This window comes from Bombina bombina, chromosome 6, assembly GCF_027579735.1.
Source record: "Bombina bombina isolate aBomBom1 chromosome 6, aBomBom1.pri, whole genome shotgun sequence".
Lineage (NCBI taxonomy): Eukaryota > Metazoa > Chordata > Amphibia > Anura > Bombinatoridae > Bombina > Bombina bombina.
Window position 1 is genome coordinate 918,966,342 of NC_069504.1, and position 27,081 is coordinate 918,993,422.

General features: G+C 41.4%; 1 protein-coding gene across 1 annotated transcript in view; it reads right to left on the reverse strand.

Annotated features, from left to right (window-relative positions):
- Positions 1 to 27,081, reverse strand: part of RANBP17 (RAN binding protein 17) — a 1,312,934-nt gene that overhangs the window by 1,245,940 nt on the left and 39,913 nt on the right. The window contains exons 4-5 of the mRNA XM_053718559.1: positions 7,156 to 7,322; positions 5,023 to 5,088 (exon numbers count right to left, since the gene is read on the reverse strand). Coding sequence (XP_053574534.1) covers positions 5,023 to 5,088; positions 7,156 to 7,322 — 233 coding nt within the window. The remainder of the gene's footprint in view (positions 1 to 5,022; positions 5,089 to 7,155; positions 7,323 to 27,081) is intronic.

A 27,081-nucleotide genomic window follows, 5' to 3' on the forward strand; every position in this document is an offset into this window, starting at 1 on the left:
CGGTGGAAACACATAAGCCATGTTGAAAACCCAAGGGGCTGCTAGAGCATCTATCAGCGCCGCTCCCGGGTCCCTGGACCTGGATCCGTAACGAGGAAGCTTGGCGTTCTGGCGAGACGCCATGAGATCCAGTTCTGGTTTGCCCCAACGATGAACCAGCTGAACGAACACCTCCGGATGAAGTTCCCACTCCCCCCGGATGAAAAGTCTGGCGACTTAGAAAGTCCGCCTCCCAGTTCTCCACGCCTGGGATGTAAATCGCTGACAGGTGGCAAGAGTGAGACTCTGCCCAGCGAATTATCCTTGAGACTTCTAACATCGCTAGGGAACTCCTGGTTCCCCCTTGATGGTTGATGTAAGCCACAGTCGTGATGTTGTCCGATTGAAATCTGCTGAACCTCAGTGTTGCTAATTGAGGCCAAGCTAGAAGAGCATTGAATATTGCTCTTAACTCCAGAATATTTATTGGGAGGAGTTTCTCCTCCTGAGTCCACGATCCCTGAGCCTTCAGGGAGTTCCAGACTGCGCCCCAACCTAGAAGGCTGGCATCTGTTGTTACAATCGTCCAATCTGGCCTGCGAAAGGTCATACCCTTCGACAGATGGACCCGAGAAAGCCACTAGAGAAGAGAATCTCTGGTCTCTTGATCCAGATTTAGTAGAGGGGACAAATCTGAGTAATCCCCATTCAACTGACTTAGCATGCATAATTACAGCGGTCTGAGATGCAGGCACGCAAATGGCACTATGTCAATTGCCGCTACCATTAAGCCGATTACTTCCATGCACTGAGCCACTGATGGGCGTGGAATGGAATGAAGGACACGGCAAGCATTTAGAAGTTTTGATAACCTGGACTCCGTCAGGTAAATTTTCATCTCTACAGAATCTATAAGAGTCCCTAGGAAGGAGACTCTTGTGAGTGGTAATAGAGAACTCTTTTCCACGTTCACCTTCCACCTATGCAACCTCAGAAATGTCAGAACTATCTCTGTATGAGACTTGGCAATTTGAAAACTTGACGCTTGTATCAGAATGTCGTCTAGATACGGAGCCACCGCTATGCCTCGCGGTCTTAGAACCGCCAGAAGTGAGCCCAGAACCTTTGTAAAAATTCTCGGGGCCGTAGCTAACCCGAAGGGAAGAGCTACAAACTGGTAATGCCTGTCTAGAAAGGCAAATCTTAGGTACCGATAATGATCTTTGTGAATCGGTATGTGAAGGTAGGCATCCTTTAAGTCCACTGTGGTCATGTACTGACCCTCTTGGATCATGGGTAGGATGGTTCGAATAGTTTCCATTTTGAATGATGGAACTCTTAGGAATTTGTTTAAGATCTTTAAGTCCAAGATTGGTCTGAAGGTTCCCTCTTTCTTGGGAACTACAAACAGATTTGAGTAAAATCCTTGCCCTTGTTCCGTCCGCGGAACTGGGTGGATCACCCCCATTACTAGGAGGTCTTGTACACAGCGTAGAAATGCCTCTTTCTTTATTTGGTTTGCTGATAACCTTGAAAGATGAAATCTCCCTTGTGGAGGAGAAGCTTTGAAGTCCAGAAGATATCCCTGAGATATGATCTCCAACGCCCAGGGATCCTGGACATCTCTTGCCCACGCCTGGGCGAAGAGAGAAAGTCTGCCCCCCACTAGATCCGTTTCCGGATAGGGGGCCATCCCTTCATGCTGTCTTAGGGGCAGTAGTAGGTTTTCTGGCCTACTTGCCCTTGTTCCAGGACTGGTTAGTTTTCCAGGCCTGTCTGTAACGAGCAACAGTTCCTTCCTGTTTTGGAGCGGAGGAAGTTGATGCTGCTCCTGCCTTGAAGTTTCGAAAGGCACAAAAATTAGACTGTTTGGCCTTTGATTTGGCCCTGTCCTGAGGAAGAGTATGACCCTTACCTCCAGTAATGTCAGCGATAATTTCTTTCAAGCCGGGCCCGAATAAGGTTTGCCCCTTGAAAGGAATATTAAGCAATTTATAAGCCACGTCAGCTGACCAGGATTTAAGCCATAGCGCTCTGCGCGCATGGATGGCGAATCCGGAGTTCTTAGCCGTTAGTTTAGTTAAATGTACAATGGCATCAGAAACAAATGCATTAGCTAGCTTAAGTGCTTTAAGCTTGTCCATAATTTCATCCAATGGAGCTGTGTGAATGGCTTCTTCTAGAGACTCAAACCAGAATGCTGCAGCAGCAGTGACAGGCGCAATGCATGCAAGGGGCTGTAAGATAAAACCTTGTTGAACAAACATTTTCTTAAGGTAACCTTCTAATTTTTTATCCATTGGATCCAAAAAAGCACAACTATCCTCCACCGGGATAGTGGTACGCTTAGCTAAAGTAGAAACTGCTCCCTCCACCTTAGGGACCGTCTGCCATAAGTCCCGAGTAGTGGCGTCTATTGGAAACATTTTTCTAAATATAGGAGGTGGGGAAAAGGGCACACCGGGTCTATCCCACTCCTTGCTAATAATTTCTGTAAGCCTTTTAGGTATAGGAAAAACGTCAGTACACACCGGTACCGCATAGTATCTATCCAGCCTACACAATTTCTCTGGAATTGCAACTGTGTTACAGTCATTCAGAGCCGCTAAAACCTCCCCTAGCAATACACGGAGGTTCTCAAGCTTAAATTTAAAATTAGAGATCTCTGAATCCGGTTTCCCTGGATCAGATCCGTCACCCACAGAATGAAGCTCTCCGTCCTCATGTTCTGCAAACTGTGACGCAGTATCGGACATGGCTCTCACAGCACCAGCGCGCTCTGTCCTTATCCCAGAGCAATCGCGCTTGCCTCTTAATTCTGGCAATTAAGATAATACTTCTGTCAGGGTATTATTCATAATAGTAGCCATGTCTTGTAAAGTGATTTGTATGGGCGTCTCTGATGTACTTGGCGCCACAATATCACGCGCCTCATGAGCGGGAGGCGAAGGTACTGACACGTGAGGAGAGTTAGTAGGCATAACTTCCCCCTCGTTGTCTGGTGATAATTCCTTTACAGATAAAGACTGACCTTTATTATTTAAAGTGAAATCAATACATTTAGTACACATATTTCTATGGGGCTCCACACTGGCCTTCAAACATAGTGAACAAACAGATTCATCTGTGTCAGACATGTTTAAACAGACTAGCAATGAGACTAGCAAGCTTGGAAAACACTTTAAAATAAATTTACAAGCAATATAGAAAACGCTACTGCGCCTTTAAGAAGCACAAAAAACTGTCACAGTTTAAATAACAATGAACCAAATCAGTTATAGCAACCAAATTTTCACAGTAAATGTATTAAGTTAGCAGAGCATTGCACCCAATTGCAAAAGGATGATTAACCCCTTAATACCCAAAACGGATAATCAATAGAGAAAAAAACGTTTTTTAACACAGTCAACACACTGTCACAGGTCTGCTGTGACTGATTACCTCCCTCAAAAATGACTTTTGAAGTCCCTTGAGCTCTCTAGAGACGTCCTGGGTCATGCAGGAAGAAGCAGGAAGACAGACTGAATTTTTACTGCGCAAAAAAGCGCTAAAATAGGCCCCTCCCACTCATTATTACAACAGTGGGAGCCTCAGTTAACTGTTTCTATGCAGAAATATAAGTCAGCCATGTGGAAAAATTCATGCCCCAATAAGTTTTATCACCAATGTACCTCACAAAAACGATTAAACATGCCAGCAAACGTTTTAAACATCCTTTTTTAAAGAGTATGTATCTCTATTGATAAGCCTGATACCAGTCCTTCTACTGCATTTTAAGGCTTATTACATTACTTCAGTATTAGCAGCATTTTCTTAGTCAAATTCCATTCCTTAGAAAATTACTTTACTGCATATACATTAATCAGCCTGATACCAGTCGCTTTCACTGCATTTAAGGCTTTACTTACATTACATCGGTATCAGCAGTATTTTCTTAGTCAATTTCATTCCTTAGAAAAAAAAATTACTGCACATACCTTATTTGCAGGAGACCCCGCATGCTATTCCCTTTCTGAAGTTACCCCACTCCTCAGAATGTGCGAGAACAGCCAGTGGATCTTAGTTACTTCTGCTAAGATCATAGAAAACGCAGGCAGATTCTTCTTCCAAATACTGCCTGAGAAAAAAAACAGCACACTCCGGTGCCATTTAAAAATAACAAACTTTTGATTGAAGAAATAATTAAGTATAAAACACCACACTCCTCTCACGACCTCCATCTATGTTGAGGGTTGCAAGAGAATGACTGGATATGACATGTGAGGGGAGGAGCTATATAGCAGCTCTGCTTTGGGTGATCCTCTTGCAACTTCCTGTTGGGAAGGGAATATATCCCATAAGTAATGGATGACCCGTGGACTGAATACACTTAACAAGAGAAAGTATCCTCTCTCATCACTGTTCCTTATTTGTTACAGATTTTACATCAAGTCTTCCTTCTATCCTTGCATAATAAAATGTGAATAAGTAATCACAACAAACACTAGTATAGTTTTTAAATATACAGATCTGTTTTACCCTACCAGCAGCCACCTTCTTTATAGGCACTGTGATTGGGTAGAAATTAAAATGTTTTTACTATGTGCAGCCAATAACAAAAATGTAAGTAGTAGGTACATTGCTTCGCTGCTCAGCCAATGAAAACTCTGTTTGTCTGCAAGGAAAACATTTTTTTTATATACCTGTGTAAGAAGAGAGGATTAGGAGGCTTGTCGAAGGTAGGCTTGCATGTTTGCAGTAATAAACAGGCTAAACAGTATTTTCTTTTTGCAATGGAAATTATATATTAAAGTTAATCCATATATAGTGTATGTTCCTCTAACCTTTAATATTACATGTGATATGTCTATAAAATTGTCATTATTATCAGTTACTGCTATAAAAAAAAATCAATTTATTTTTTAATTAGATAACACCTCTAAAATATAATTAAGTTTTATGCCAATGTCTGTGATTAATAACACAATTATCCTGAATAACCTGCACTTATACAGTTACTAAAAAGAAACTATAAAAATTAAAAGTATATGCAGCGATACATACCAAGTTCATTTCTTGAGTCAATTCTGAAAGGATCATCACACCTATTACACAGTGGTCTACAGTTCCCTACATAAAAAAATAAACACATAAATAAATATAAAGATATAGAAATTCACATATTTGAGCAACAAACATACCACAACTTGCAACCACAAAACATAATATAACAAGAACATAAAGATCCATATTTTGTATAAGTAAATGTTTTTATACTTTAAGTGACCATACATCAGTACTGTCATATATATTTTCCTCATCTGGAGCGTTCCTGCTTTTGTTCAAGTATACTGTAGCTAAGGCTCATTTGGAAATTAAAAGAAAATAAAGGAAACAGACTAGACATGGCACACAAATAATATTGGAGCAAGAGTTGCCCTTTATAAGGCTGTTTTAACTTTCTATTTTGAAGAAAAATTATTCAATAGTTTCTTGGCCAACGTCAAATCATTGAGCTGATCACAAATAGGCAAATACATGAAACTGATAAAGATGTAATGGAAGTGTAAAATAAGTGGCTTTGTCGCATGACTATGAAGCTGAAAATTAATTAATTATGAAAACATGGTTTTGAAAAGCACAGGCCCTCACCAAAAAGGTAAAAGTATCCTGAGCTCATAACCAATAAAGAATAAACAAAGATTTGGGGAGAGATTGGTGGTTTCTGGAACTACAATAAAGGACAAGAGAAAGACCTCAGTTGTCTTAATTGCTTTAGTTGTATAGAGCTAATATTTAAGTAAATAAACCACATCAAGCACAATCTCAGAATGTGCATAAATAAGAAGAGAGAAGCGCTCAACCTGGGAACGAACAATAGCATAATAGCTTGTTCTATGGCTAGTTACCACCCAAGAAGCAGCCTCTTTTTGCTCAACATGTGCCTTTCACAGAGAACTTTCTTGAAGCATATCAGTCTAATCCTGACTTAACAGTACAGTCCAGCCCCGAAATACCAGGCAATCCCTCTCTGAACGAGAGAAATGGCAAAACCCCAGATGTATGTTTCGGCCTAGTGTGGGCCTGGTCAGTGAGGTGCAGTCACATTCCTCTAGACACACTGAGCAACGGGTCCGGATATCCGCATCACACTTAGGGAGACTTCCCTAAGAGTCATAATTTGCATAAATATAAAAAGAGAGAAGCGCTCAACCTGGGAACGAACAATAGCATAATAGCTTGTTCTATGGCTAGTTACCACCCAAGAAGCAGCCTCTTTTTGCTCAACATGTGGCTTTCACAGAGAAGAACTTTCCTGTAGCATATCAGTCTGATCCTGACTTAACAGTACAGTCCAGCCCCAAAATACCAGTCAATCCCTCTCTGAACGAGAGAAATGTAAAAACCCCAGACGTATGTTTCGGCCTAGTGTGGGCCTCGTCAGTGAGGTGCAGGAATGTGGCTGCACCTCACTGACAAGGCCCATAGGAGGCCGAGACGATCATCTGGGGTTGTCATGTTCCTTGTTTAGAGGAGAACTGCCTGGTATTTCGGGGCTGGACTGACCTTACTTGCCGGGATCAGACTTATATACTACAGGAAAGTTTTCCTCTGTGAAAAGCACACTGGTCTAAACGACGCTGCTCCTGTGTTGTAAATAGCCATAGAGCTGATGAGCTGTTCGTTCCTGGTAGAGCGCTTCTCTCTTTGTATACAATCTCAGAATGTATATTCATAACTGACCATATTTGGCAAACAAGAAGATCTACTACATACTAAACGTAATCAGAAGAGGAGCTTCCTTTTCTGATAGAGTACTGAATAATGGGAAGTCACAAGAAAGACAATTAATAATAGGTTATGTCATTGCAGAAACAGAAGAAATAGATTTAAATTTCAAGGGGCATGGGATGCATGAAAGCAACACAAATTTTAAAAAACAGATAGACAGAAAGTCAAAACATCAAAAAGGAACCACAATCTTCCCCTTAAATCTCCAAACATATTAATAAACTTGCCTGTTTTTCATTTTGTTTCCCTATGAAGCCACCCACCAAGCCTGGTGTTTTTGGGTTTATTTAAACCTGACTGCATGTAACGATCCGTCAAATGGAAAGAGGACTGAGACCCTCAAGCCTTATTATGTAGGCGAGCTCTCAGACTAAAGACTGGAGACCACTACTGTATCTATCTTACCTGTAAAAACTGTTTCACATCAGCAACTACATCTCTAAAAACAAGCTGGTCCTTTTGAACATCAAACCATCCTAGCTTTGTGATTTTGGCAATGACTTGAACGAGTGCTTGGATCACAAAAGGTGCCAGCTTAGGTTGTGATGCGATGTAATTCAATATATAATTTCCTAATAAAAAAAATGAAAAAAAGTAAATTGTTAGAAAATACAATGAACTTAAAAACCAAAAATTCTATATTGTGACTTATATATAATTATTTAGTAACGTATAAAATGATGTACAAGAGAAAAACAGTCATTTATTTTAGGTTCCACTTCTGATTAAAAAAAATGGCTGTAATTTATGGTTCAATTAATAAGTAGCCCACAAACACTTTGCTATGCTTTAAGTTTTTGAAACACATGCTCAATTTGTTTATTATAATTTTCTTTTACTTTACAGTTAATTTAATTCCGAATAGTTCCCATTAAAAACTAATGACAGCAGAAGGACTGTACAGTACTACTGGGAGGCAGATGTACAGTAAAATAATCAAGTAATCATTTTATAAATTAAGGGATTAATTACAAGTGTAGCGCTATTTTAACATGTGCCTGTAAAGGGGCAAATTTGGCTATTTACGGGCGCACGTTAAATAATTAGCCATAAACCCCTTAACGACCGAGGACATACCAGGTATGTCCTGCAATAATGGTCAGTGATAATGGACGTACCTGGTACGTCCTCGGTCTAATTGAGCCCAGGAAGTGATTGTGATTGCTTCCAGCAGCTCTCAGGGTATTGTAGTGATGCCTCGCTATTGAGGCATTCTGCAATACTATTTTTTCTGCATCGGCCAGCAATGGTGCCAATTGTTGGTGGGTGGGAGCAGTAGCAGGGATGCGGCCCATCATTGGAGGGACTTTCGTATCCTGTCCCTGCAGAGCGCACAAGTGATCAGGAGAGCGCACGCTTCATTGAGTCCAGGGAGAGGGTGGGAGAGAGAGGGAAATACATTTTTTCAAAGGGATCTGGGAGGGAGAGGGGGGCAGCTACACTACAGAAAATTGGGTTTTAAAAAAAACTGGGCAATAGTTTGAGCAAACTGGGTACTGGCAGACAGCTGCCAGTACCCAAGATGGTGGAAAATAAGTAGAGGGGGGAGTGTTAGAGAGTTGTATGGGGGGGGGGAGATCAGGGAGGTTGGGGGCTAAGGGGGATCCATCACTTCTACATAAAATATTAAAAAAAAAAAACACATTTTATTTTAGTACTGGCAAACTTTCTGCCAGTACTTAAGATGGCGGTGACAATTGTGAGGTGGGGGAGGAAACAGAGCTGTTTGAAGGGGGTCATGGAGGGATCAGGGGGTAGGATGTGTCAGGAGGGAGGCTGATCTCTACACTAAAGCTAAAATTAACCCTACAAGCTACCTAATTAACCCCTTAACTGCTGGGCATAATACAAGTTTGGTGCGCAGCGGCATTTAGCGGCCTTCTAATTACCAAAAAGCAATGCCAAAGCCATATATGTCTATTTCTAAACAAAGGGGATCCCAGAGATGCAGTTACAACCATTTGTGACATGATTGCACTAACTGTAAATACATTCAGTGAGAAACCTAAAATTGTGAAAAAGTGAACGATTTTTTTTTTTTTCATCACATTTGTCTGTGAAATGGTGGCATAAAATATACCAACACAGGCCTAGATCAATACTTTGGGTTGTCTACTAAAAAAAATATATATACATGTCAAGGGATATTCAGGGATTCCTGACAGATATCAGTGTTCTAATGTAACTATCGCTAATTTTGAGAAAATAAAATTGGAAATAGCAAACTGCTACTTGTATTTATTGCCCTATAACTTGTAAAAAAAAGCAAAGAACATGTAAACATTGGGTATTTCTAAACTCAGGACAAAAGTTAGAAACTATTTAGCATGGGTGTTTTTTTCATCATTTTATAATGTTTTTATAGTAAATTATAAGATATGATGAAAATAATGGTATCTTAAGAAAGTCCATTTAATGGCGAGAAAAACGGTATATAATATGTGTGGAAACAGTAAATGAGTAAGAGGAAAATTACAGCTAAACACAAACACTGCAGAAATGTAAAAATAGCCTTGGTCCCAACGGTCATATATATTTTTAATTTGCTGGTAAACACTGCGTGACTTACCCCCTTGCATTGCGCTAGGTGGTTTGTCGTGCTCATGGCATGAGAACGAGGCTCCTATTGGAGCCTATGGAAGCACTCTCTCACATTAGCGTGCACTGGTATTACTGGGTGTAGCGCAAATATCACGCTTGTGAAAGCACGATTTTGAGCTCCACTCGTAATCTAGGCCTAAATTAGAAGAAGAAAAAAAAGATGTCAATTTTTTTTTTATCCATTCTCATTAAAATCCAAAAAGGGGGAAAGTCCTCTCTTTTCAGCTGTCTCTTGATAGTACATGTATAATAGTTGTCTGAGCTCTGTTACATTATTACAATTAAAAATGAAAAAGTTAATTAAAGGGACAGTCTACACCAGAATTTTTATTGTTTTAAAAGAGAGATAATCCCTTTATTACCCATTCCCCAGTTTTGCATAACCAACACAGTTATAATAATATACTTTTAATCTCTGTGATTATCTTGTATCTAAGCCTCTGCAAACTGCCCCTTTTTTCAGTTCTTTTGACAGACTTGCAGTCTAGCCAATCAGTGCCTGCTCCCAGATAACTTCACGTGCACGAGCACAGTGTTATCTGTATGAAATACGTGAACTAACACCCTCTAGTGGTGAAAAACTGTTAACATGCAATCTGAAAAGAGGTGGGCTACAAGGTCTAAGAAATTAGCATATGAACCTCCTAGGTTAAACTTTCAACTAAGAATACCAAGAGAAAATTGGTGATAAAAGTAAATTGGAAAATTGTTTAAAATGACATGCTCTATCTGAATCATGAAAGTTTATTTTGGCCTAGACTGTCCCTTTAAGGGTATTCTGAACCAGTACCCTTTGCTATCTATTTTTTTTTTTTTTTATAATGGCATCACACAGAGATGTTGACTCTTTTCCCATCATAGATGCAGGTGATACAGGTTAAACTATTTTCATAAATATGTTTGTACCTAAACCATGCACACACAAAAAAAAACCTAACACTTCTTTATTTCAGAATAAGACATTTTTAGAAGGGTTTAAAAAAATACCTCAGGCTCTCTCCAATGTAACTATCTCAACTTTTGGGGGCAATATATCAACTACGTTGATATTTAATTTTACAGTGTCAGTCTACACAGTTGCCTGCCTTTCTTCTCGTAGTCATGATAGTACCCGAAAGTATACATCTCAAATACAATACAAGCAAATCAGAAGTACAAAAAACAGAATTTATGCTTACCTGATAAATTACTTTCTCTTGCGGTGTATCCAGTCCACGGATTCATCCTTACTTGTGGGATATTCTCATTCCCTACAGGAAGTGGCAAAGAGAGCACACAGCAGAGCTGTCCATATAGCTCCCCCATTCGACTGACGGTTAGGAGAAAAAGGAGAAACCATAGGGTGCAGTGGTGACTAGTTTGAACAAAAAAATTATCCTGACTTAATTGCCAGGGCGGGCCGTGGACTGGATACACCGCAAGAGAAAGTAATTTATCAGGTAAGCATAAATTCTGTTTTCTCTTGCAAGGTGTATCCAGTCCACGGATTCATCCTTACTTGTGGGATACCAATACCAAAGCTTTAGGACACGGATGAAGGGAGGGAAAAAGACAGGTAACCTAAACGGAAGGCACCACTGCTTGCAAAACCTTTCTCCCAAAAATAGCCTCCGAAGAAGCAAAAGTATCGAATTTGTAAAATTTGTCAAAAGTATGCAGTGAAGACCAAGTCGCTGCCTTACAAATCTGTTCAACAGAAGCCTCATTCTTGAAAGCCCATGTGGAAGCCACAGCTCTGGTAGAATGAGCGGTAATTCGTTCAGGAGGCTGCTGTCCAGCAGTCTCATAAGCCAATCGGATAATGCTTTTCAGCCAGAAGGAAAGAGAGGTAGCAGTCGTTTTTTGACCTCTCCTCTTACCAGAATAGACAACAAACAAGGATGATGTTTGTCTGAAATCTTTAGTTGCTTTTAAATAGAATTTCAAAGCACGAACCACATCAAGATTGTGTAATAGCCGTTCCTTCTTAGAAGCTGGATTAGGACACAGAGAAGGAACAATGAATTCCTGGTTAATATTCTTATTAGAAACCACTTTAGGAAGAAAACCAGGTTTGGTACGCAAAACTACCTTATCTGCATGGAACACCAGATAGGGTGAATTACACTGCAAAGCAGACAATTCTGAAACTCTTCGAGCAGAAGATATAGCTACCAAAAACAAAACTTTCCAAGATAATAACTTAATATCTATGGAATGTAAAGGTTCAAACGGAACCCCTTGAAGAACTGAAAGAACTAAATTTAGACTCCATGGAGGAGTCACAGGTTTATAGACAGGCTTGATTCTGACTAAAGCCTGTGCAAACGCTTGAACGTCTGGTACTTCTGCCAGACGCTTGTGTAACAGGATAGACAGAGCAGATATCTGTCCCTTTAAGGAACTAGCTGACAAACCTTTCTCCAATCCTTCTTGGAGAAAAGACAATATCCTTGGAATCCTAATCTTACTCCACGAGTAACCCTTGGATTCACACCAACAAAGATATTTCCGCCATATCTTATGGTAAATTTTCCTGGTGACAGGCTTTCTAGCCTGGATCAGAGTATCTATAACTGATTCAGAGAACCCACGCTTAGATAGAATTAAGCGTTCAATCTTCAGGCAGTCAGTTGCAGAGAAACTAGATTTGGATGCTTGAATGGACCCTGTATTAGAAGATCCTGCCTCGATGGCAGTGTCCATGGTGGAACAGATGACATGTCCACTAGGTCTGCATATCAAGTCCTGCGTGGCCACGCAGGCGCTATCAGAATTACCGAAGCCTTCTCCTGTTTGATTCTGGCTACCAGCCGAGGGAGAAGGGGAAACGGTGGAAAGCCATAAGCCAGATTGAAGGACCAATCTATCAATGCCGCCTTGGGGTCCCTGGACCTGGTTCAGTAAAGAGGAAGTTTGGTGTTCTGACGGGACGCCATCAGATCCAATTCTGGAATGCCCCATAGCTGGGTCAGCTGAGCAAAAACCTCCGGGTGGAGTTCCCACTCCCCCGGGTGAAAAGTCTGACGACTTAGAAAATCCGCCTCCCAGTTGTCTACTCCTGGGATGTGAATTGCTGAGAGATGGCAGGAGTGATCCTCCGCCCACCTGATAATTTTGGTTACTTCCTTCATCGCTAGGGAACTCTTTGTTCCTCCCTGATGATTGATGTACGCTACAGTCGTGATGTTGTCCGACTGAAATCTGATGAATTTGGCCGCCGCTAGTTGAGGCCATGCCTGGAGCGTGTTGAATATCGCTCTCAGTTCCAAAATGTTTATCGGGAGAAGAGACTCTTCCCAAGACCATAGGCCCTGAGCTTTCAGGGAGTCCCAGACCGCGCCCCCAGCCTAACAGACTGGCGTCGGTCGTTACAATGATCCACTCCGGTCTGCGGAAGCACATTCCCTGAGACAACCACCAGAGAAGAGAATCTCTGGTTTTCTGGTCCAGTTGTATTTGAGGAGTCAAATCTGCATAATCCCCATTCCACTGTTTGAGCATGCACAGTTGCAGTGGTCTGAGATGTATTCGGGCAAAAGGGACTACGTCCATTGCCGCAACCATTAATCCGATTACCTCCATGCACTGAGCTACAGAGGGCCGAGGAATGGAAAGAAGAACTCGGCAAGTAGTTAAAAGCTTTAACTTCCTGACCTCCGTCAGAAATATTTTCATTTCTACCGCGTCTATTAGTGTTCCCAGGAAGGGAACCCTTGTGAGCGGGGACAGAGAACTTTTTTCGACGTTCACCTTCCACCCGTGAGACCTTAGAAAGGCCAGAACAATCTCCGTATGAGCCTTGGCTCTGTGAAAAGACGACGCCTGTATTAAGATGTTGTCTAGATAAGGTGCTACTGCAATGCCCCGCGGTCTTAGTACCGCTAGAAGGGACCCTAGCACCTTTGTGAAAATTCTGGGAGCGGTGGCCAACCCGAAGGGAAGGGCCACGAACTGGTAATGCTTGTCCAGAAAGGCGAACCTTAGGAACTGATGGTGATCCTTGTAGATAGGAATATGAAGGTACGCATCCTTTAGATCCACGGTAGTCATATATTGACCTTCCTGGATCATCGGTAAGATTGTCCGAATGGTCTCCATTTTGAATGATGGAACTCTGAGGAATTTGTTTAGAATTTTTAGATCCAGGATTGGTCTGAAAGTTCCTTCCTTTTTGGGAACCACAAACAGGTTTGAGTAAAATCCCAGTCCTTGTTCTGTAAGTGGAACTGGATATATCACTCCCATTTTGAGTAGATCTTCTACACAGCGTAAGAACGCCTCTTTCTTTGTCTGGTCTGTAGACAGACGAGAAATGTGGAACCTTCCCCTTGGAGGAGAGTCCTTGAATTCTAGAAGATATCCCTGAGCAACGATCTCTAATGCCCAGGGATCTGGAACATCTCTTGCCCAAGCCTGAGCAAAGAGAGAGTCTGCCCCCTACTAGATCCGGTCCCGGATCGGGGGCTACCCCTTCATGCTGTCTTAGTAGCAGCCGCAGGCTTTTTGGCCTGCTTACCTTTGTTCCAGCCCTGCAAAGGTTTCCAGGTTGCTTTGGGCTGTGAAGCGTTACCCTCTTGCTTTGCGGTTGCAGAGGTTGAAGCAGGACCGCTCCTGAAGTTGCGAAAGGAGCGAAAATTAGCCTTCTTTTTGGCCTTAAAAGGTCTATCTTGCGGGAGGGCATGGCCCTTTCCCCCAGTGATATCCGAAATAATCTCTTTCAACTCGGGACCGAAAAGAGTCTTTTCCTTGAAAGGAATATTTAGTAATTTTGTTTTGGACGACACGTCGGCCGACCATGATTTGAGCCAAAGCGCTCTGCGCGCCATGATGGCAAAACCAGAATTTTTCGCCGCTAGCTTAGCTAATTGCAAAGCGGCATCTGTGATAAAAGAATTAGCCAGTTTTAAAGCATTAATTCTATCCATGACTTCGTCATATGAAGTCTCCCTCTGGAGCGACTCCTCCAGCGCCTCAAACCAAAAAGCCGCTGCAGTAGTTACAGGAATAATGCAGGCAATAGGTTGGAGAAGAAAACCTTGTTGAACAAATATTTTCTTTAGTAAACCTTCTAATTTTTCATCCATAGGATCTTTGAAAGCACAACTGTCTTCAATTGGTATGGTTGTGCGCTTGGCTAGTGTTGAAACTGCCCCCTCTACCTTAGGGACCGTCTGCCACGCGTCCCGCCTGGGATCAGTTATGGGGAACATTTTCTTAAAAATAGGGGGGGGGACAAAAGGTACACCTGGTCTCTCCCACTCCCTAGCCACAATATCCGCCACCCTCTTCGGTATCGGAAACGCATCAGTGTATACAGGGACTTCTAGATATTTGTCCATTTTACACAATTTCTCTGGGACCACCATGGGGTCGCAGTCATCCAGCGTGGCTAATACCTCCTTAAGCAGCACGCGGAGGTGTTCCAGCTTAAATTTAAACGCTAAGGAATCTGATTCTGCCCGCTGAGAAACCTTTCCTGTGTCAGAAATTTCTCCCTCGGACAGCACATCCCTCACCGCCACATCAGAGTGTTGTGAGGGTACAACAGATAAACCCTCCAAAGCTTCTGATTGCTCATACTCGGTTCTTAAAACCGAGCTATCACGCTTTTTAGGAAAAACTGGCAGTTTGGATAGAAATGTCGCAAGGGAATTATCCATGACTGCTGCTAATTGTAGTAATGTAATAGGGGCCAATGCGCCAGAGGTACTAGGCATCGCTTGCACGGGCGTAACTGGTGTCGACACATGGGGAGAGGAGGGTGGGCTATCCTCGTTACCTTCTGTCAAAGAATCATCTTGGGCTACATTTTTAAGTGACACAACATGATCTTTAAAATGCATAGATACATTAGCACACTTAAAACAAATGTAATGGGGGTTCCACCATGGCTACTAAACACATAGAGAAACGTCTATCTGTAGGCTCAGACATGTTAAACAGACTTAGACAGCACTCAAATACTGAAATATACAATTTGAGAAAAAACGGTACTGTGCCTTTAAACAATAAAAAGCGCACACTTTTTTACTAAATCTTAAAAAATGATCCGATCTTTCTGAAATTTTTAACACACGATCTTAATGCTTTGGAATGATTGCACAGCGAATTTCAAGACAATTAAGCCCTTAATGCCCAAACCGGAGAAACCTAAAGCTGACAACCGGTTAGCAAACTACAGCACCGTGCCACAGCAATCTGCTGTGGCCCTACCTGCCCCTGGGGATTAGTTTGATGGAAAATAAGCCTCTATGAAGTCCTCAAGTAGTCTTTGGACCCTCCACGTGAAGCTGCATGAAGCTGTCTTCAATATCAACTGCGCAACTGAGGCACGAATTTTAGGCCCCCTCCCTCTCCACTCCGGAGTTGTGGGGCCTTCAAAACCCTAAATAGGTGTCTAAAAATATGCCATGTGGAACCAAACCCCATAAAACACTACAAAAGTAATAAAAACTTGTATAATGATTATATTTTCACTATAAAATAATCGATTGCCCTTTAACAGTGTCAACCAGTCTTTGAGCCCTGTTAATTAAGCCTTCCTTCCATACTGAGTCTCAGAATATGGCTTACCTTCCCCACATGGGGATTCTTGTCAGTCTTCTAGCATTACTAAGTCTTGACTAGAAAAAGATGACTGAACATACCTTATAGCAGTTAAGCCTGGAAACTGTTCCCCAACAGAAGTTTTCTGGTACTCCTCAGTCCTGTGTGGGAACAACAGTGGATTTTAGTTACAACATGCTAAAATCATTTTCCTCTCAGCAGAATTCTTCATCACTTTCTGCCAGAGAGTAAATAGTACAAACCGGCACTATTTAAAAATAACAAACTTTTGATTGAAGATATAAAAACTACAAATCTAACACCACATTCACTTTACCCTCCCGTGGAGATGCTACTTGTTAAAGCGGCAAAGAGAATGACTGGGGGGGCGGAGCCAGAGGGGGAGCTATATGGACAGCTCTGCTGTGTGCTCTCTTTGCCACTTCCTGTAGGGAATGAGAATATCCCACAAGTTAGGATGAATCTGTGGACTGGATACACCTTGCAAGAGAAATCAGTATAACTTCCAAGACTGATACAAATTCCATATTGACATAACTTGTAAATCAGATATTAACTGTTTTGGTGACCTTTGCATCCTCTTGTGTCATGACCTTTGCCTTTTGCTAATTAACCTTGCCGCAATTATATTTAGTGTGTTACAGCCTTTAATATCTTCTTTTTATAACTGTTTTATGCGTTACTACAGAGGGTGTGCCTTTCCTTACTCTTATAAATAGAATGGGCGAAGCACTGAACCTGTACTTTTCCGGACAGTTAGCCAAACTGATTTGAGCCTGTTGTTGACCTTCTTTTGCTAGCTGGCTTGGTACTTTGCCTGAAGAGTGTTACTTGACCTTTGCTTGTATACTGACCTTCCTTGCCTACTGTATTTTGTACTTTTGCCTGAAATCCTGTACCTGACCTTAGCTTGGATACACAGACTTCCCTTTGCCTGCCAATGTCCACCTCTTCCTGCATTCCTAGAACCTGACCCTGGTCAGTATTTAGACTGCCCTTTCCCAGATGAATCAGTACATTTTAAAGAGAAACTCAACCCCAAAAAAATGTCTTTTGTGATTCAGATAGAGCAGGCAATTTTAAGCAACTTTGTAATTTACTCCTATTATCAAGCATCTAAGCTTTTTTTTGTCTGGGCAGCACTTTTTTATTGGTGGATGAATTTATCCAGAAAATCAGCAAGAACAACCCAGGTTGTTCACCAAAAATGGGATGGCATCTAAACTTACATTCTTGCATTTCAAATAAAGATACCAAGAGAATGAAGAACATTTGATAATAGGAGTAAATTACAAAGTTGCTTAAAATTGCATGCTCTATCTGAATCACAAAAGACAAAATTTGGGTTCAGTGTCCCTTTAATATTGTGCTCATTCTGTCCTTGGATTTCCCCGACTTCTCCACATACACTTTTGTGTTTCACCTGGCCTGTCTAACTACACCATCTCCCTGCACTCACCTTTATTATCTGTTACAGTCTCTATTTGCATCTAGGCTCAGGTCTCCTACTATACACAGGTGTTTTTCCAATTTATCATCACTATCTTCTCCAGGAATTGGTGGGTTACATCCAAGACACAGATAGCTTGGGTAACTCGTTTTCAAACCCCACCTCAACCACTGGGTTGACCTCTGGACTGACAGACATCAATCAACTGTGTGTGCATTGACAACAATAAAAACACCACTTTAAGGTTTTTATCTCTTGACATACTGATGGTATCTCATCAAAGAAATATAGAAATACACTAGTTCACTAGATGTTTTACTATTATGTCAAATTTCATGGAGATTAGTTCACTGGATATTTTACTATTATGTCAAATTTCATGGAGATTAGTTCAGCATATTTTGCTATAGCTTTGCCTAAAAATCATCACATGACCAAACTGAAAATAATTGATCAGATATTAACTCAGAAATGAAGGAACTTATTTATTTCAAATTATAAGTGTATGTAACAACTCCCAAATGTACATACCCATTTAAAAGTTGTAAGCATTTAACATAAAGTTAACAATTAGCAGTCAAAGCATTCCACTGATAAAGACAGGCATGAACGTATAGGCTCTAAAAGCACTTTATATATTCTTGACTATAAAGAATATGTACATTTATAGTAAAACAGCAGAATGCAGATGCCGTTCACAATTAATCACCTATACTATAATCACGTTTGTAACGCGTCCGTCACGGCGCCAGTTGTGCACGCCTCCACAAAAGAATGTTGGCTGCGCGAGGCAGCCATAAGAATCCACCTGGATGCAGTGTAGGCAAACCCGAAGCTTTAAAAAAAAAAAAAAAAAAAAAACACGCAACCACACGAAATAACTAAAAATCTCTTAACAGCCTGCAAGAAACGGCAAAAAAACACAAAACACGTAACCGCCCGCACGAAGTATAACAAAATAAAAACCTAACCTCCCGCACAAAGTATTAACAAACACCTAAACCGCCAACCCCCACATCGCAAAACAATAAAGTAATTGACCCCTAATCCGCAAATAACATAATTAAAATATTAACCCCTAAACCACCCACAATAAAAAAAAAACACAAAAAAACAAAAAAAAAACACGTAACCGCCCGCACTTAGTATAACAAAAAAAAAAACTAACCTACCGCATAAAACTATTAACAAACATATGGGGGAAGCTATGTTAAAGTCTTGTGTGTTTTCTCTGGTTTTTGTTTGTTTTTTTCACTTTTTGCTGTTATGTTATTAGACACACGAACAGGAGAGGGGATTAAAAAACAGAATTTATGCTTACCTGATAAATTACTTTCTCCAACGGTGTGTCCGGTCCACGGCGTAATCCATAACTTGTGGGAATATCTCTTCCCCAACAGGAAATGGCAAAGAGTACAGCAAAAGCTGTCCATATAGTCCCTCCTAGGCTCCGCCCACCCCAGTCATTCGACCGACGGACAGGAGAAAAACAGGAGAAACTATAGGGTGCCGTGGTGACTGTAGTTAAAGAAATAAATTCATCAAACCTGATTAAAAAACCAGGGCGGGCCGTGGACCGGATCACACCTATGGAGAAAGTAATTTATCAGGTAAGCATAAATTCTGTTTTCTCCAACATTGGTGTGTCCGGTCCACGGCGTCATCCATAACTTGTGGGAACCAATACCAAAGCTTTAGGACACGGATGAAAGGGAGGGAGCCAATCAGGTTGCCTAAACGGAAGGCACCACGGCTTGCAAAACCTCTCTCCCAAAAATAGTCTCCGAAGAAGCAAAAGTATCAAATTTGTAGAATTTGGCAAAAGTGTGCAGGGAAGACCAAGTCGCTGCCTTACATATCTGATCAACAGAAGCCTCATTCTTGAAGGCCCAAGTGGAAGCCACAGCCCTAGTAGAGTGAGCTGTGATGCGTTCAGGAGGCTGCCGTCCGGCAGTCTCATAAGCCAATCGGATGATGCTTTTCAGCCAAAAGGAAAGAGGTAGCAGTAGCTTTTTGACCTCTCCTCTTGCCAGAATAAACGACAAACAGAGAAGACGTTTGTCTGAAATCCTTTGTTGCTTCTAAATAGAACTTTAAAGCACGAACTACATCTAAATTGTGTAACAAACGTTCCTCCTTTGAAACTGGATTCGGACACAAAGAAGGCACAACTATTTCCTGGTTAATATTCTTGTTGGAAACAACCTTTGGAAGGAAACCAGGTTTAGTACGCAAAACAACCTTATCTGAATGGAACACCAGAAAGGGCGGATTACACTGCAGAGCAGATAACTCAGAAACTCTTCTAGCAGAAGAGATAGCAACCAAAAACAGAACTTTCCAAGATAACATCTTGATATCTATGGAATGTAGAGGTTCAAACGGAACCCCTTGAAGAACTGAAAGAACTAAATTCAGACTCCAGGGAGGAGTCAAAGGTCTGTAAACAGGCTTGATCCTGACCAAAGCCTGAACAAAAACTTGAACATCAGGCACAACTGCCAGTCGTTTGTGTAATAAGACAGATAATGCAGAAGTCTGTCCCTTTAGAGAACTCGCTGATAATCCCTTATCCAAACCTTCTTGAAGAAAGGAAAGGATCCTAGGAATTTTGATCTTACTCCATGAGAATCCCTTGGATTCACACCAACAGATATATCTTTTCCATATTTTATGGTAAATCTTCCTAGTTACAGGTTTTCTGGCTTGTATCAGAGTATCTATTACAGAATCCGAAAACCCACGCTTAGATAAAATCAGGCGTTCAATTTCCAAGCCGTTAGCTGAAGGGAAACTAGATTTGGATGTTCGAATGGACCTTGTACTAGAAGATCCTGTCTCAAAGGTAAGCTAGGTTGAAGGTCCAAGGCGCTACTAATGCATCCACTAGAGTCGCCTTGGGATCCCTGGATCTGGACCCGTAGCAAGGAACCTTGAAGTTCTGACGAGACGCCATTAGATCCATGTCTGGAATGCCCCATAATTGAGTCAACTGGGCAAAGATCTCCGGGTGGAGTTCCCACTCCCCCGGATGGAATGTCTGACGACTCAGATAATCCGCCTCCCAGTTTTCCACTCCTGGGATGTGGATCGCAGATAGGTGGCAGGAGTGATCCTCCGCCCATTTTATGATTTTGGTCACTTCTCTCATCGCCAGGGAACTCCTTGTTCCCCCCTGATTATTGATGTAAGCAACAGTCGTCATGTTGTCTGATTGAAACCTTATGAATCTGGCCTTTGCTAGTTGAGGCCAAGCCTTGAGAGCATTGAATATCGCTCTCAGTTCCAGAATGTTTATCGGGAGAAGAGACTCTACCCGAGACCATAGCTCCTGAGCTTTCAGGGAGTTCCAGACCGCGCCCCAGCCCACTAGACTGGCGTCGGTCGTGACGATGACCCACTCTGGTCTGCGGAAGCTCATTCCCTGGGACAGGTGATCCTGGGTTAGCCACCAATGAAGTGAGTCTCTGGTCTTCTGATCTACTTGAATCACTGGAGACAAGTCTGTATAGTCCCCATTCCACTGTTTCAGCATGCACAGTTGTAATGGTCTTAGATGAATTCGCACAAAAGGAACTATGTCCATTGCTGCAACCATCAACCCTACTACTTCCATGCACTGAGCTATGGAAGGACGTGGAACAGAATGAAGAACTTGACAAGCGCTTAGAAGTTTTGACTTTCTGACATCTGTCAGGAAAATCCTCATTTCTAAAGAATCTATTATTGTCCCCAAGAAAGGAACTCTTGTCGACAGAGACCTTTTTTCTATGTTCACTTTCCATCTGTGAGATCTGAGAAAGGCCAGAACGATGTCTGTGTGAGCCTTTGCCTTTGAAAGAGACGACGCTTGTATCAGAATGTCGTCCAAATAAGGTGCCACTGCAATGCCCCTTGGTCTTAGAACCGCTAGAAGGGACCCGAGTACCTTTGTGAAGATCCTTGGAGCAGTGGCTAGCCCAAATGGGAGAGCCACAAACTGGTAATGTTTGTCCAGAAAGGCGAACCTTAGGAACTGATGATGATCTTTGTGGATAGGAATATGTAGATACGCATCCTTTAGATCCACGGTAGTCATAAATTGACCCTCTTGGATTGTAGGTAAAATCGTTCGAATGGTTTCCATTTTGAACGATGGCACTCTGAGTAATTTGTTTAGAATCTTTAAATCCAGAATTGGTCTGAAGGTTCCCTCTTTTTTGGGAACCACAAACAGATTTGAGTAAAACCCCATTCCTTGTTCCACGGTTGGAACTGGGTGTATCACTCCCATTTTTAACAGGTCTTCTACACAATGTAAGAATGCCTGTCTCTTTATTTGGTTTGAAGATAAGTGAGACATGTGGAACCTTCCCCTTGGGGGTAGTTCCTTGAATTCCAGAAGATAACCCTGAGAAACTATTTCTAGTGCCCAGGGATCCTGAACATCTCTTGCCCAAGCCTGAGCAAAGAGAGAGAGTCTGCCCCCTACTAGATCCGGTCCCGGATCGGGGGCTGCTCCTTCATGCTGTTTTGGTAGCTGCAGCAGGCTTCTTGGCCTGTTTACCCTTGTTCCAGCCTTGCATCGGTTTCCAAGCTGGTTTGGTCTGCAAAGCATTACCCTCTTGTCTAGAGGCTGCAGAGTTGGAGGCCGGTCCTTTCCTGAAATTGCGAAAGGAACGAAAATTAGACTTATTCTTGGCCTTGAAAGGCCTATCTTGTGGAAGGGCATGGCCCTTACCCCCAGTGATATCTGAGATAATCTCTTTCAACTCTGGTCCAAAAAGGGTTTTACCCTTGAAAGGGATATTAAGCAATTTTGTCTTGGAAGATACATCCGCTGACCAAGACTTTAGCCAGAGCGCTCTGCGCGCCACAATTGCAAACCCAGAATTTTTCGCTGCTAATCTAGCTAACTGCAAAGCGGCATCTAAAATAAAGGAATTAGCTAACTTAAGTGCGTGTATTCTGTCCATAACCTCCTCATACGGAGTCTCTCTATTGAGCGACTTTTCTAGTTCCTCGAACCAGAACCACGCTGCTGTAGTGACAGGAACAATGCACGAAATAGGTTGCAGGAGGTAAACTTGCTGAACAAAAATCTTTTTAAGTAAACCCTCCAATTTTTTATCCATAGGATCTTTGAAAGCACAATTATCCTCGATAGGAATAGTAGTGCGCTTGTTTAGTGTAGAAACTGCCCCCTCGACCTTAGGGACTGTCTGCCATAAGTCCTTTCTGGGGTCGACCTAGGAAAAAATTTCTTAAATATAGGAGGGGGAACAAAAGGTATGCCGGGCTTCTCCCACTCCTTGTTCACTATGTCCGCCACCCGCTTGGGTATAGGAAAAGCGTCGGGGTGCACCGGAACCTCTAGGAACTTGTCCATCTTACACAATTTTTCTGGGATGACAAGGTTGTCACAATCATCCAGAGTAGATAACACCTCCTTAAGCAGTGCGCGGAGATGCTCTAATTTAAATTTAAATGTCACAACATCAGGTTCTGCCTGTTGAGAAATTCTACCTGAATCTGAAATTTCCCCATCTGACAAAACCTCCCTCATGGCCCCTTCAGATTGGTGTGAGGGTATGACAGAAAAATTATCATCAGCGCCTTCCTGCTCTACAGTGTTTAAAACAGAGCAATTGCACTTTCTCTGGTATGCAGGCATTTTGGATAAAATATTTGCTATAGAGTTATCCATTACTGCCGTCAATTGTTGCATAGTAATAAGCATTGGTGCGCTAGAAGTACTAGGGGCCTACTGCGTGGGCAAAACTGGTATAGACACAGAGTGAGATGAAGTAGAACTATGTTTACTCTCTTCATCTGATGAATCATCTTGGGCAACTTTACTATTTGTGGCAGTACTGTCCTTACTTTGTTTGGACGCTATGGCACAATTATCACACAATTTGGAAGGGGGAGACACACTGGCTTCCATACATACAGAACATAGCTTATCTGAACGTACAGACATGTTAAACAGGCTTAAACTTGACAAAAAAGTACAAAAACCGTTTTAAATTAAAAACGTTACTGTCTCTTTAAATTTTAAACAGGGCACACTTTATTACTGAATATGTGAAAAACAATGAAGGAATTGTTCAAATGTTACCAAATTTTCACCACAGTGTCTTAAAGCATTCAAAGCATTGCACCCCAAATTTCAGAGCTTTAACCCCTCTACAGTCCCAGCTACAGCCTTTGCTGCGACTTTACCAAACCCAAGGGGGAATACGATACCAAATGAAGCCTTCTAGGAACCTTTTCAACTACTCTCAGATCCACACACATGAAGCTGCATGTCTTGTTCTCAAAAGTAACTGCGCAGTAATGGCGCAAAAATGAGGCTCAGCCTACTACAGTGAAGGCCCTTCCTGTCTAAACCAGTGCCTGACGTTAAAAAACGTTCCCCAAAGTTTATAAGAGTGAAAATCAACCTCAATCTGTATAAAATGCCCAAATAAAGCAATCGATCTTGCTCATAAATGTCTACCAGTTTTATAGCCCATATTAAGCCCTTTATTCTGTTTGAGACTAAGAAAATGGCTTACCGGTCCCCATGAGGGGAAATGACAGCCTTCCAGCATTACACAGGCTGGTTAGAAATATGGCTAGTCATACCTTAAGCAGAAAAGTCTGCTAACTGTTTCCCCCAACTGAAGTTATTTCATCTCAACAGTCCTGTGTGGAAACATCAAACGATTTTAGTTACTGCTGCTAAAATCATATTCCTCTCACAAACAGAACTCTTCATCTTTTTCTGTTTCAGAGTAAATAGTACATACCAGCACTATTTTAAAATAACAAACTCTTGATAGTAGACTAAAAAACTACAACTAAACACCACATACTCTTAACCATCTCCGTGGAGATGTTGCCTGTGCAACGGCAAAGAGAATGACTGGGGTGGGCGGAGCCTAGGAGGGACTATATGGACAGCTTTTGCTGTACTCTTTGCCATTTCCTGTTGGGGAAGAGATATTCCCACAAGTTATGGATGACGCCGTGGACCGGACACACCAATGTTGGAGAAATGTTCCATTTTATTTAATGATACGGTGCAAAGAACAATGATGTATTGGTGCGTTAAGTTAATTACCCTTGACTGTAAGCTTGTATAAAATAATAAAAATTATATTAAAAAAAACCAAAAAAAAACACCTAAACCGCCAACCCCCACATCGCAAAACAATAAAGTAATTAACCCCTAATCCACAAATAACAAATTAAAATATTAACCCCTAAACCGCCAACCCCCTACATCGCAATAAACCTAATTAACCTATTAACCCCTAAACCACAAAACCCCCACATCTCAATAAACCTATTCAACTTATTAACTCTTAAACCGCCAACTCCCCACATCGCAATAAACCGAATTAACCCCTAAATCGCCAAACCCCCACATTGCAATAAACCTAATATATTAAAGGAACAGTCAACACAGTAGGTTTGCATAATCAACAAATGCAAGATAACAAGACAATGCAATAGCACTTAGTCTGAACTTCAAATGAGTAGTAAAAAAATTTTCTGACAATTTTAAAAGCTATGTCTTTTTCCATCAGCCAATCACAAATGCATACACGTACCAATGCGACAGCCATCAGTTATTCACAAATGCATACATACTTATTCTTGCACATGCTCAGTAAGTCAGTAGGAGCTGGTGACTCAAAAAGTTTAAATATAAAAAGACTGTGCACATTTTGTTAATGGAACTAAATTGGAAAGTTGTTTAAAAGGGCATGCTCTATCTGAATAATGAAAGTTTATTTTGATTGAGTGTCCCTTTAACCCCTATAACCGCGAACCCCCCACAACGCAAATAACTAAATTACTAAGCCCCTAGCCTAACAACCCCTAAATTAACCCCAATTACTTCTAAATTACAATTAAAATAAACAATCCTAACATTAAATTATAAAAAATAATAAAGTCTAACATAACAGAAAAAAAATAAACAAAATTATCAAAAATAAAATCTAAACTAAACTACCAATAGCCCTTAAAATGGCCTTTTGTAGGGCATTGCCCTAAGTTAAACAGCTCTTGTACGTTTAAAAAATACTAAGTCCCCCCTAACAGTAAAAAAACCCCAACCACCAAATCCCCCAAAATTTAAAAAAAACTACCCATTGCCCCTAAAGGGGCATTTGTATGGGCATTGCCCTTAAAAGGCCTTCAGCTCTTTTACTGCCCTAAAACGGGCAATCAGCTCTTTTTCAAGCCCATTAAATCCCTAATCTAAAAAAAATAAAAAAAAAAATCCTATGACTAAGCCCCAAATAGGTTTTAACCGTTCATGAAGTCCGGTGAAGAAGGTCTTCTTCCAGGCGGCTCAACATCTTCTATCCTCATCCGGAGCGAAGGCGGTGCGTAGATGCAGAGCCAGCTTCCCTGATGCACGGATCCTCAGCGGCGGTCCTCAACGGCATCGGTCCTCCGCGTTGTGGAGGCTCCTCTTCATGCGATCGTCCGTCGCACATTGAAGATTGAATGCAAGGTACCCCATATTTATTGGGGTACCTTGCATTCCTATTGTCTGAAATTTTGAAATCAGCCAATAGGATGAGAGCTACCGAAATCTTATTGGCCGATTTGAACAGCCAATAGGATTTCAGTAGCTCTAATCTTATTGGCTGATTTCAAAATTTCAGACAATAGGAATGGAAGGTACCCCAAATTGAATGCGGTACCTTGCAATCAATCTTTAGTGTATGACGGACATCGGATGGAGAGGAGCCTCCACGCCGTAGAGGAATGCTGCCGCAGAGGAAGGCTGATGAGGATCCGTGCACTGGGGAAGTCAGCTCAGCACCGCCTTCGCTTCAGGTGAAGATAGAAGATGATGGAGCCGCCTTCTCCACCAGACTTCAGGAACGGTGAGTACCTATGTGGAACTTAGGGTAATGCCCTACAAAATGCCCTTTTAAGGGCTATTGGTAGTTTAGTATAGGATTAGAGGGTGTTTTTATTTTGGGGGGATTTTTTTATTTTTATAGGGGTATTAGTTTAGCTTTAAATTTTTTATTCTGGATAGCTTTGTTTATTTTTTTCTGTAATTTTATTTTTTTTATTTTTTGAAACTTTAGCTTGGGGGTTGGTATTTTTTAAAAACATAGACTGCCCTCTGGGCAGGCTTATCACCTAGTATATATATTTAAACCCAATCCTTGTACCCATTGACAGCGCTGCGGAATTTGTCAGCGCTTTACAAATAAAGAAAAATAATAATAATAATAATAATAATAATAATAATATGGACATCCACATTTTTCAGGTTCCTAATATTTTTTGGATGGGACCTCAACAAATTATTAATGACAATTATAATTTAACCAGTGACTTGGGTAATGTACAGTAAAAACCCTATCCAAAGGGGCATAAATAAAAGCATTTAGTTTTATATTTTTAGATGTCAATTGAAAAGAAAACAAAGAAACACATACAGTGATTTGCAGGAACTCTAAACAGACAGCATAAGGCTTTTAAAAGGACATGGAAGTCAAAATTAAAGGAACATTAAACCCAAAACATGTATTTCATGATCTAGAAAGAGCAGGCAATTTTAAACAACTTTCTAATTTACTTCTATTATCTAATTTGCTTCATTCTCTTGGTATCCTTTGCTGAAAAGCATATCTAGATAGGCTCAGTATACTGTTGATTGGTGGCTGTGCATAGATGCCTCCTGTGATTGGCTCACCCATGTACATTGCTATTTCTTCAACAAGGGATAT